General features: G+C 39.4%; 1 protein-coding gene across 1 annotated transcript; it reads right to left on the bottom strand.

The window, feature by feature from the left end:
• Nucleotides 1–153: 153 nt before the first annotated feature.
• Nucleotides 154–8,294, bottom strand: dhx32b (DEAH (Asp-Glu-Ala-His) box polypeptide 32b). The gene is given in 12 exon segments (XM_062430720.1): nucleotides 154–328; nucleotides 873–1,063; nucleotides 2,187–2,377; nucleotides 3,173–3,313; nucleotides 3,599–3,790; nucleotides 4,638–4,787; nucleotides 4,895–4,988; nucleotides 6,306–6,542; nucleotides 6,656–7,031; nucleotides 7,621–7,814; nucleotides 7,975–8,265; nucleotides 8,268–8,294. Coding segments are annotated over 12 exon segments (2,259 nt in total).
• Nucleotides 8,295–12,883: the final 4,589 nt, after the last annotated feature.

The following is a 12,883-nucleotide window of genomic DNA, read 5'->3' as shown; positions in this document are numbered from 1 at the left end:
ATATAGTGACAAAAAACAAGATGGGGGGCACAGATTAAAGGAAATAACTACTGACAAAAATTCAGTTAAGTGATAAATTATACAGCTATCCAGATGTGTTTCTGTACAATGTAGTGCAATAACTCCTAATTTCATTTTCACCATTTGGAGCAGTCACTGTATGACACAACGATCGTAAGTCTGATCTTCTTGGGGTTCCTCTCCGGAGGTCGGAGGTTTCTTCTCTTGACAGTGCTGTGCTGCGCCGTCCAAAATGTTCTGGAGGATGTCTTTGCTCTCACTAGGTGGTAGATTGTAGAAGAAATACTGTGGTGCCATCTGAATGAACCTAATAAGGGAAGGGGACAATGTGGTTGTTAAAAAAAATTGTGTTAGGCACGCTCAATTTATTCCAAGTTTAGGCTCTTTTGTTGGAGAGAAGACTTAAAGTTCATCAGCTCCTCATGTTATTTGAAGTGCAATCACTCAGATTCATACATTTCAGCATGTGGAACCTAAGAGAGCATGACAAGGCTGCAGAGCTTTCTTTTCCTCCTTTAAAGCTGCAGCTCCACATTCCCAGGCATCTGTGCAATCCATAATCCCCTCTCTAACCAGCTGATACTAGAGAAAAGGATTATGATACCTCCCTGCAATACCAACATGACTAGTCTCTGATGAACTGGGGCTTTACATCTGGTCCACAAGAGAAAGGGAATGTGTTTGTCTGATTACTTTTAAGCCTCTTCAAATATAAAGATACAAGGGTTGTGCTTTAAAAGTCATAAGAGACTGCAGTCTGGTTAACAAGACTGTATATGGTCAGTTATGTGAATGCAAAACAGTCAAACAACTGAAAGGTATACAAAGAACAAAATGTTAACAAGACTCACTCCTCTGGTGTTATGTGGGTGACAGTGCGGAGGCAGTTATCCTCAGAGAAGGAGTGCTCATTGAACAGCACCCACTCTGGTAGTTGCAGTTTGGGGCTCTTGGCGCCGTAACCAGACAGAGGATGGATCTGTGCCACATGCTTGTGAGTCAAAATGAAGTAGTTCCCTGATCCGTCCACATCCCGCGCCACCTGAGGGAAACCGCAGTCAGACACAGTCAGATGGATTTTCTCAAAGGAATTTGAGTCACTACTTAAGAATACTTTTAAAATAAGACTGCCAAATAGGAAAAGCATCTGTAAAGTTGTGCTTTTGATTTTGGCTTGAATGATGTACAATTTTAAAAATAAGAAGTTTCTACTTAAAATAGCAATTGAAAAACAAATACTTGAAGAAATTGAAGCAGCTGAAAGGAAAGTTAAAATTTGAAATTTTGAAATGATGTGAAGGTGATGAATTGACCTGGACGTTTCAGGTGAAGTTTTAGTGCCAGTTTGTGTGTATAAACCAAAAGATGTCGAGTGAAGTGTACAACACTGAAAGGGGTTGGTTTAAATTGTATAAGAACAGTGTTCATAGATTATACCTGTACATATACAGCATACGTTTATATATTGCTTCTTCATTTGGGAAGAATAAGAGAGAAAAGCAGCTGAAATGCCGATTGAAGAGTAAGACATGAAAGCAGTTGGAATGTCAAGTTTGATATGAAAGTAGTTGAAGTTTCAGTCGAAAGTGAGCTGAAAACAGTTCAAGTGTGTACTGTAATCAGTTGAAATGTGAGTTAATTATCAAAGCACTGATAATAGTAAAAAGGTAGATGTATTAATAATTAAGTGTATGATCTGAACAAAGTTCAACTGTCAGTTGATTAGTAAAAACCAGTTCATTTCATTGTAGTGCATCGTTGATAAGCATCATAATCAAGACAAAGCAGCAGGGCTGAACAATTATGGCTAAATAATAATTCTGGTTATTTTGCTGAGTGGTTGTGTTGGATTTTTAGTCGTAAAAAAGCTACATTATTGTTTCTGCATATGTCTAATCACCTTCTTTCTAAATGAGCAGAAATATATTAATATTTCATTAAGCCCATATTCTTTGATCATTAATTGTGGAAACTAAAATCACACTATAATTAGAAAAGATTAGAGTGCACTCAACCTTGTTGCATTAGTTCCAGCTGGGCTTTTTATGGCCTTTAGGATTCGTTTAGACTAGTGTTGGTGTTTCAAGCTGATTTTTTTGCATGTGGTTGATGTTGTGAATTATATTGCCTTTGATGAGTTGTAAAATAAAATTTTGTTTTCTGACCTGCATGAAGAAACCTGCCAGCAGGGCTCTCTTAATGTTGATGGTGTTGGTTCGGGAACCAAAGGCAGGCACTGACACGGGCAGCTCGATTCTCTTCAGAATGTCGGTGAATTCAGTATGAAGAGTGTCGGCCATCAGCAGAGCAGTGTGGTTCAGACAGAAGTCCTGACACCACTTCTCCACATTACAGTCTAAAGAGACGATTACAGAAAGTCAGGATCAGTGATGAAGACATGGGATTGTAATTATATGTGTACAAAAATACAAATGCTAAATTATTGCTTTAGTTTTTTTTTTTTTTACTGTTAACTGTTAAATAGATAGAGGAATGAATTCCTCCCTTTGATTGCTCTGCTGATGAAGAGCGGCTTGAAACATTTCAACACTTTTCTACTGTGATTAATTACAACATTTTAAGGGAGCAGTTAATATTCAGTTCTTGAGAGGCATAAATCATGATTACTGTCGTTATTGAAATAACTAACAAGATTCCCACACCATGTCATCCTCTCCTATTATCTGCTATCTTATAAAGACACATCACCCTTATAAACAAAAAAAACATGCCTTTCTGCCCTTAGATGATGTTATTTTGAGCGTGGATGGAGCAACTACAATGTTAGCATATCTCTGATGGATCTGAACTTCATTAAAATAAAAAGCCTTTAAAAGTTGTTTAAAGGTATTAATCTTGTGACCTGACCTGACAAATAATAACATGACATGGCCCCTTTAAAACTTAAAAACACATTTTGAGGAATAGTTTTGAGGTTTTCATTAAAGTGATTTAAGTATATTTCTCTCTTTCTTTCTTTCTTTTTTAGATCATATTATTATTATACATAGTATAATTACTATTCTGATTATGGTGTTTTGTGGCATTGTTTAGAATAAATTCATTTTGCCAACGGTTTGGATGATTTCTTCCATTCAATGATCTCCATAGCATCTGTGTATATGCGTGTGTGTGTGCTCTTTAAACTCACATGGATCCTGCTGGCACTGTTTAAACGCCTTGAAGATATTAATAAGAGTGAAGTGGTCTCCCTCTGGGTGCTGGAACTTCATTTGGCAAGGGGCCGCCTCTGGCTTCAAGTCCACTGAGGGAAGCATGAAGCAAGTTGGAGCTATGGGGAAAAAATCCACAAAATAAATGTGAATGTTTAGAACTTTGTCTCTATCTTAAATTGTATATTACATTTTCAGTGATTGTCAAGCTCGACTAAGGCAGACTTTAATTGTTCATCATATAGTACTGAGTAACAGTCATTACAGTAAAAGAGGCTGATGTTAACCTGCTTCAAATGACCAGGTCTCTGCATTCACTAATTAGATGTGCAACATTATGTTTTAGTGACAGTGTGGGTGAGTGATTCAATAAATAACTTTAAACATTAATCTGCCTACTTTACCTGTTAGCATGGCAGCAATGATGACCACCTCGCTGACACAGTCAAACTCGCAGGATGCCAGCAGTGTTTTGGCCATTTGGGGCTCCAGGGGGAACTCAGACATGATGATGCCCATCTCAGACAGGTTGCCGTCATTATCCAGAGCTGCCAGGTAGTCCAGTTCCTCCAGAGCCTGCATCAGGCCTTCAGGATCTACGTTGGAGAGGTTTTTATTTTATATGCTTTGTTTTTTCTAAAATTAAACCTTGGTGAAAAGAAAACTGGAAATCAAATCAGCAGTGAAACGTGGTTCTAGTGGCTGATTTTTTAACTCTGGTACTTAAACTGCCAATGTAATTCATTTCATATAAATACTCTGACTAAAACTGTTAGGGATTACTTTTCTATTTTGCATGCTGTCTAAACTGTAATCCAACTGACCCACTGAGACAATCCCCCTACAGTATACTGGCACCCTGCTGGGCTCCCTTGGAGTAAAAAGGCATCAACAGATTAGGATTTTATAATCCTCACCAACATCTGCCATTCATCACTATGCAAAATGAAAAGTCTTTCATGGTACAAATGAGATTTCCTATTCTGGTTTTGCCACAAACATGTTTTCAATGAACATCAGAGTGAAACAAAGAGACATGGACACAAAATCCACCTTAGAGGCTCTATTAACATCCACACTCCCACACACCAACACTAGTATGCTCTAATCAACTAATGGGAGGCTCTGTATGTGTGTGTGTGTGTGTGTGTGTGTTTGTGTTAGTGGGGGTGAATAAATCCGGGGGGAACAAAAGCACACGGAAGCAGGTCAGCTCTAAAAAGGATGCTTGCAGAACAGGAGCTGTCAGTTCAGCTGAAGCACGGCTGAGTACCCTCCAATAAAACAAGTTCCTGTCTGTTGGAACAAAACAGGAACGGACTGACTGAACCCAAAATTCATGTAATTATCACCACGGATATGAGGGAGCAGCAGGCTCCCTCTCAGCCAACATACATACTGCCAGGAAAATATTCTCTTTATGTCACTTTATGTAAATCTCACCTGGTCTGTCGATGAAGTCACAGTGGCCCAGTCCTGCAATCTCCATCCTCTTCAAAAAGAGCACAGTGGAAGTGATGTCAGACTCTGCAATGTGCAGGCGTATCTCCTCAGGAAGCTGTCTGTCCTCGGGGTACAGACAAAAACACTTGCCTGCAGGAAAGAAAGACCTTTTTAGACAGGATAGTAGCGGGTAATAGGCAGCAGGAGATTTCTAGCAAAGGTTTTATTTATTTTTGTTAGCTTGTTTAATTTCTCACCTGTTGGACATGCCAGCTGTTTGCGACTCTTGGCTTGGCCTGCGCTGATTGGCTGAATCATGACTGAATTTGTCCTGATCCTGGGGTTGTAAACCTGCAACATCACAATGTATTGATCTGGATTATTTATAATGACATTTAATAAAACATTCACTCAAATTTAAACATTGGTGTCCAGATTCAAGACATTGTCAAAACCACAAAAATGTTTTAATTATAGCATACTGTAACATGAAACTTTCATAAAAGTATATGGGATTGCACAATTAAACACTGCAGATTCTGCCGGTCTTAAATGTTTCTTGACAGATTATATTGTATAATCCCAAATAACCAAATTCAGTTCTTTTCAATATAACAAAATCAACCAGATGCAACATAAAACATATAACATATAATCTCAGCTCAACAGCAGATTTTCAGTTCTGCCTGTACTGTATAATACAACATGATCCTTGAACACTACAATGCATTACAAAATAATTTTAGCTCTTAAATAGCACCAGGATCACCTCTAGTTCCCTTGTTAGCAACAACTTGATTTATACATTTGTGGTATGGTACAAAATGTGGAAAGTCTTCATGTAATTATTTTAACTCTTTCTTTAAAAAGAAGGTATGGTCCCGATTTCCCAAGTCTAAAACAACAGTCAGGTTCCCAAATGGTACATGTTTTTCTTGCTGTAATCATTCCTCCTGTTCATACTGACCATTAGAAGTTTCCCTCATAATGCACTAACACTAACTAATGAATCTTAGCAAAAGTTCAGTCAGGAAGACTATCTTTCATAACAGACCTAGTTGGTGCTAACTCTAATGTATTAATATCTCTCATGCATGCTCACTTATTTCCTGGTTTTCAATGTTCAGGGGGCGTAGTTTGAGCTTCAGTTGTCACCTGTCTGTCACGCTATCCAATAGCACAATGCCAAACTTTCTTCGTTAGCCTATAATCTAGCTGCAGTCTTTTTAAATATCTCTCTCTCTCTCTCTCTCTCTCTCTCTCTCTCTCTCTCTCTCTCTCTCTCTCTCTCTCTCTCTCTCTCTCTCTCTGCTCTAGTCTGACATACAGCTGTTATGTGCACCCCACCACCTCCCTATCTCCACCCAGTCTCCGCAGGATCAACAGTCCAATCTTTTCATCGGCCATCATCTCATCCAACTCATCAGCATCACCACCAACAGTGTCTGGATTTCATGGGGGAGCTATCTCGTGGCTGTTCTGGGACGATATCCTCATGGAGTTCAAGCGCCAAAGTCTTTGTCTATCTCATTGTACTTATATAATAAACATCATTCTTTTCTCATTCACTTGTCTCCTGGTTGAACTGACTGTTTTAAGACGGACTTGAAATATTGAGAAATTGTCCTTTAAACCCATTTTTATTACAACTATGAAAGATGAACTTACATATCTTTTCTCCAGCCCTGCATCGACGACAAAGCTTATTGAGCTAACGGCCCAGAAGAAGTCTTCATTTGGGCTGGATGTGAGGAATACTCTCCGGGTCCGGCATGTCTCCATCTCCCCCAGGACTGGTAGAGTCCCAGGCTGGCTGGGGTGAACGGCGATGGGCAGGAGCTCTCCCAGATCAGGAGGTAAGCTGTGGCCCTCATTACACAGGATGTCAAGGGCCAGATCTATCTCCTGGTAGGGAGTAAACAGAGAGTCAAAGGAAGACATATTTTCTCATTATGATAAGAAATGACAAAAAATGACATATTGACTGCTGAATCCATCCAGTTCTGCTTTTTGTTTACCTGTGTGGTCACTAGAAACACCACCACATCCCCTCTCTCTTCAGAACGGTGGATTTCCAGCACCAGACGGAGCGAGGCACAGAAGTAGCTGTCACCTGTGCTGCTGTGTACCACCTCCCCTGCGCCCAAACTCTCCAGGTGAATGAGAGGCACTGTGGACCCAGTGAAGTGGGCCAGCTGTTTGGGGCTAGGATCAACTGCAGTGAGGAGGACCACACGAAGCTCTGGCCTCTGCAGGGTGATGTCCTTCAGCAGACCCTGGAGTAAGTCAGTGGCCACGGTCCTCTGGTGGGCCTGGTCCACCACCACCACACTGTAGCGCTCAAGCAAAGGGTCTGACATCATCTCTCTCAGGAGCATGTTATCTGTACAATACCTGTGGTGGGTGATAAAATGACATGAAGAGAGAGCAAATAGGCACAGGGGCACTTGACACATACTATGTCTTACTAAACTCATAATAAGCTGAAATAAATCCTCAGGTTTCTTTGATTGTAAGCCTCTAGGCTCAAAGAGTGAGACAGGAAATCCATTTAGTGTACTTCAGAATGGCGCCTTAATGAAAGGCACTTTGTCTACACTTCTGTTTTGCCCCTATTAGTGTAATTTACTCTGATAATTAGTGTGGGGAGTGGATCCTTTCGTACTCGCCAGCTGCCTGTTTATCTTATCTCCCTCTCCTCAGTGTGCCGAGTTCCTTTGTTACCAAGCTGACTTATGAGGGAACCACATGAGGGAGTGTGACATATGGGCAGACAGGGAGCCGGACAGCTGTGGGGGAGACCTTGAAAAGAGGCCCCTCAAGCCTTTTGTTCACCTCTCTCTTGAGTATAAAAGAAGGCGGGCTGATTTAGCTGTGTGTTGTGAACATGTTTTATCATTTCTCAGCAAGGGGAGAGAAAGAATCAGAGAGATACACTGGATATGTTTGTTTTTGTTGGTATAAAAGTAAAGTTTTTCCAGACCTGAGGACTGTGTCGTGAGCGCAGCATGTTTCCAGAGGGATGCTGTACCCAACTTCATGGCCAATGTTGACATCCATCTCATCAGCCACTCTCAAAGCGAGATCTACAGCCTGCTGCGCATGAATCTGGGTACAAACCACCGTGCCATGCTGGAACTGGACTGACAGGCAGAATTCAGCGCACCACTCGGGAATCTGTTTCAAAAGAAGTGTGAGAGAAGTTGTTTACATCATACGTCTCCCTCGGATTATTAATTTAAAGATGGTTTGTCTCCCTGTGACAAAGATGAATCTGCTGTTGCAATATTTTTCATGGCAGTGTAATCACAAGTGTCAAATACCCGCCAGTACTCACTTGAGAACTCCTTCCAGTTTTGGCAGAGCCACTGACAATAACAAACTGTCCTTTGGCCAAAGTGTCCATGAATTCACTCTTTGCTGTCCACACTGGCAGCTCTTTCCTTTCTTTCAGGAGTTTGTAAAATCTGGAGGAATAAGGCAGCCCGTCAAACTGATTAAGCTCCAAAATGTCATCATATTCTTTGTCTCCTTGACTCAACGCGTCTGTGTCTGAACAACAGGCTGATTTCCCCTCAAAGAAGTCCTCTCCAGATAAACTGGTAATATCCTGCGCCATCACAAGTGAACTTCCAGTCTGTCTGGTATAAACTTCATTTACAGATCCACAGGAATGAAGTTCGGAAATCTCCGGCTCCCAGTAAACTGTTGGGGGAGCACACGAGACCGCCTCAGCAAGTGAAACCAAATGAAAGGCTCACCAGGCGGTCAGCCCAGTGCTGTCATGTGGCCACTAATCCCATAGAAGTGCAGTCATCAACAGATGACACACACACACACACACACACACACACACACACACACACACACACACACACACACACACACACACACACACACACACACACACACACACACACACACACACACACACACACACACACGCACTGGGGTGAGAACAGAGATAGATGGGCAGAGACACAGAGGGGTCTGGTGTTTATGATGAGAACTGGCTCGCATGCAAAGGACACAAGCTGTACAGAGTGTTAATGTATTTATTTATCAACTTTTGTTTAATCTTGTTATTTAGAAACTAATTACCTCAGTGGTTGATAAACTGAAATTTTTTTTTTTTTTTTTTTTTACATCTAAGAACCAAGTATTCCAGGAAACAGACCTGTTTTTCTCACATTTTAGCCTCACAGTATTACTTCAGGTACAACAGCCCAAAAGTTCTCAATTGTAGCAAAACAACAAAAAAAGAATATATATTTAAAATTTAAAAACAGAGCCCTGTGAATAATGGAACATGTAACTTATAGTTTTATTCTTGTTCCTCCATTTTCACATCTGAAAACCTGTTTGCAAATAAAGTGGGACCTTTGTGTTTAATAAATGATGGTTACAGAAACTGTAAATGTCATAAAATGATTGGAGGAGTGTGTGTGTGTGTGTGTGTGTGTGTGTGTGTGTGTGTGTGTGTGTGTGTGTGTGTGTGTGTGTGTGTGTGTGTGTGTGTGTGTGTGTGTAGGGCTTTTGTGTGATGTCTGAAAGCAAAGTTTGGTTTAGACGTAAGATTACATGGTTTTGAGAGGAGATTTTGGTTTTGACATGGAAGTTTGAACTTTGTGAAGATGAGTGTGCAGTTATGCATTTGTGTTTAGACTTTGGGGAAATGGAGCATAATTCCAAGAAATGTGTCTTAGCAATCAAGAAATACTAATATTTGTAACTTGCTCATTTGGGCCATCTGTTGACAACAGGCTCCTCAGCAGTTGCTGCTTCCATGCCAGTGACTGATCTCTTAACATGCTAAGTTAGCCTAATGTTAATTTATTAATGTAACACTCCTTAAACATGAATTCACCTCACTTTGTGAGTCTGAAATGGACTCTTATTCTCATATCACACACTACCAGCGGCTCACTGTGACACTGAGCCAACTAATTTTACATTTTCTGTTTCATTTATTTTTTTTACATTAAGTGCATTTATTCACTAAGTATAACAATTGTTAATAGGATGGCATACTTAACTGCTTCACCTTCCACTTTGTATGAAAGAAATCGCTGACTCCAGTTTTGTGCATGTTTCCTTTAAACCACCTACAGCATCTAAACTACCTGTGTCACTACAGTATTGAGCTGACTTTGGAGATGAAAGCATGGAAGTCCAGTTAGAGCATGGCTAGAGTTCATTCATGTCAAACTGTTGCAGGTTTTAGATTATTGTTCACATTATTAGGGACTGTATTATTTTCTTTTAGTTTATGCTTATTATTTAGTTTCCTATCAATGGTGTAAGGAAGGGAGGTTGATCCTTGATCAGGACTCAAGCAACTTTACCTTGATGTCTGAGGGAGCACATTAAAGTAAAATAAGATAAAACTAGATAGTGGGGAGCACCTGTGTTTGTAATAACCAGTGTTATCCAGCAGGTGGCAGTGCTGAACAACTGTGACAATCTGAGCAGCTGAGCACACTTCCCAGTGAGACTGAAATATTAAGATTGATGTGCCAATCTCATACTTGAAAAAACAAAGAGACATATTTCTACTGAGCTGTTGTTTGTTTCCTTGTAGACTGAGTCAATTAAAATGGTTAACACACATCTGGAGAAGAGCTGAACCTGCTGTTTTCACACTGAATCAATGTTCACTACTCATCACTTGAAAGAAGCTTGGTGATATTGCTGTTTTTACCTCATTTTTTGGATATTTATTACATGTTTCTGAATTAACATGTACCAACCAGAGTTGATATAATTCCTATGGAGACTGACTTGAAAGTTGTCCTTACTGGACTATCATACAGGTTTGCAGTTTTAAATAATTGCAATGTTATAAGTCCTTGTTTGTCATGGGGACTTTTTGGCTGCTCTGTTATGGGGTGGGGTGTGTCTTTTAGGTTGAGGCTGGAAGCTTCCATCATAACTAACAACGTTTTTGGTGGAGTTTGATTTTAACATTCATTTGTGGTTTTAGATGTTATTTTTTACGTCATTGGGTGGAGGTTTCTGGCACAACGTCACCTACTTCCAAGGTGCATGGAGAAGTACAAGTGTTGCGGGTACTTTGACTTTCTTCAGATTTTTTAATTCATTCAAAGTGAGAATGAAATCAAAACCACTTGTAAACAGTCATAAAGGAACTTTTATTTGGCTCTGTCACTTCATCAATAAAATCTCTTCTCAAAAAAACCTCAAACATTTGTCTCCGGTTTACGAGTTATAGGTGAAATTTCAAAATGATTCTGTCACCCCGCAGTGTAAATGGGGCCTCAAAGCAGTTCTTATGTTACTGTGCTCGTAAAAAAAGAACAAAAAAAAGAAGAGATGTGATTACTGACATACAATATTTACACTTTACAATGGCTTTTGAACATGTTACATTTATGCAAATAAACACAGTACGTTTAGGATTTACAAATAGCAGAAACATTTAACGACTAATTGACACAGCACTAACAAATATTTTCCAGCGGAGAGCAGTTACTCTGACTGTCGAAAACACATCTGGACACTTCCAAAACAAGAAAAAACATTACTTTCACACTTATGTGCACAAATGCAACACAGAAATGCTGGGCATTACTGATTTCAATCATTCTGCAGATGTGAGAAGACATGCACTGCATTTGGATGTGCTACAAAAACAAAATGCATTATCCAAATCTTGATTATGAACACTGACACAGTCCATGAAAGGAAAAAATAAACACTGTAAAATTTTAACAGTTGAATCCCTCCTTGTATAACAAGTCAACAACATATAACATCAAGGAAAGTGCCTAACTCAAAGTGCAACAGCAAGCTCTGAATCTCATGAATGATTCTGTGAATGCATGAATAATCTCAGAGTTCAAGAATAACTAACCCATACAAAATCCAAATGGAATGTTATGAAGGCAAAAAAAGGACTGGACGGATCCGGTAAAACATCTCATTGGACATGATGGAGGAGGAGCTTGGAAAGCTGACAGCACTGAAATCATCTTGCTTGGCTCACACACTCGAGGACCAAGCGAGCGTTAATGTAAAACATACAAACATCGAAGTTAATGTTGAATTATTTGGTGTTTGTGTAATTCTCTGGAACACAATCAGTCTGTCAAATCTGTTCAGTTTCTGCAGCGTCTGCCAAAATCAGGAGAACATGTTGAGTGTCCAAATGCCCCCGAGCAGTTTTCAACGTGTGAAAAGTATTAATAGTGTTTGCACTTTACTGCAAAGGTGAACTTATAAGGGAATGAAGTGTGAGTGTGACTGTAAGACTGCAAAATGAGATGATAGGATTGATCTGGCAATACAAAATGTAGACCATAGTTCAGTTGTATATCCACAACATGTTTTCTTTACTGTACTTTCAGAAAATCTTTCATTGATATCTACTCTATTGGCTAGTATTGGATAAAGAAGACATATCTGGACTTTAATACATACAAAGGTGATGGGATTAGGGGCAGAGGATGATGAATGTTGGAGTATTTCATCATTTTGGTCATTTTGTGTGTATGTGTGAGTGTGTGTGGGGGGGAGTGTGGGGTATGTGTGCATATTATTTTATATATTTGTTGTCTTCTTTTCTTTCCCTTACTTCCTCTTACACTACATGATGCTATTAAAACGATATAATGCACAGGCCTGAAATACTTAAAAATCTCTCTATGGAAAATTAGATACTGAACGTGGTTATGTGGAATATAAGTGGTTGTCACGGCCCAGTAAAACGTAGGAGATGTCTGGCATATTTAAAAGGGATATAGCCTTTGTACAAGAAACTCATTTGACAGAATTAGAAATAATGAAGGGGAAAAGAGACTAGGTAGGAAACATGGTGCATGGTTCTTATTCAAGCAAAAGAAATGGTGTGGTTATCTTCATATTTAAAATGATATTATTTCTAACATGGCAGAAGGTTATATCATATTGGCAGGTGATTTTAATCGAGTGCTGGATAGTTGCATGGGTAAAACAACATTTATAAGAGTTATATCAAAATATAGACTAGCTATCTCTATGTTAATGAGAGATCTGGGGTTAATTGATATATGGAGTTTACTTAATCCCAGAGTATTTCTTTTCTTTCTCGTCACCATGACACTCAGTCTAGAAATGATTACTACTTAATTTCAAATCAACTTACTGAAAGCGTAATGAATAGTAACACTAAGGCTATTTCATTAACAGACCATGCAATGGCGGATTTGTAATTGGAGATTCAAAAAGAGAAAGTTTTTGTTGTCTTA

Source organism: Scomber scombrus, chromosome 12, assembly GCF_963691925.1.
Source record: "Scomber scombrus chromosome 12, fScoSco1.1, whole genome shotgun sequence".
Lineage (NCBI taxonomy): Eukaryota > Metazoa > Chordata > Actinopteri > Scombriformes > Scombridae > Scomber > Scomber scombrus.
This window is presented reverse-complemented; position numbering and strand designations above follow the sequence as displayed.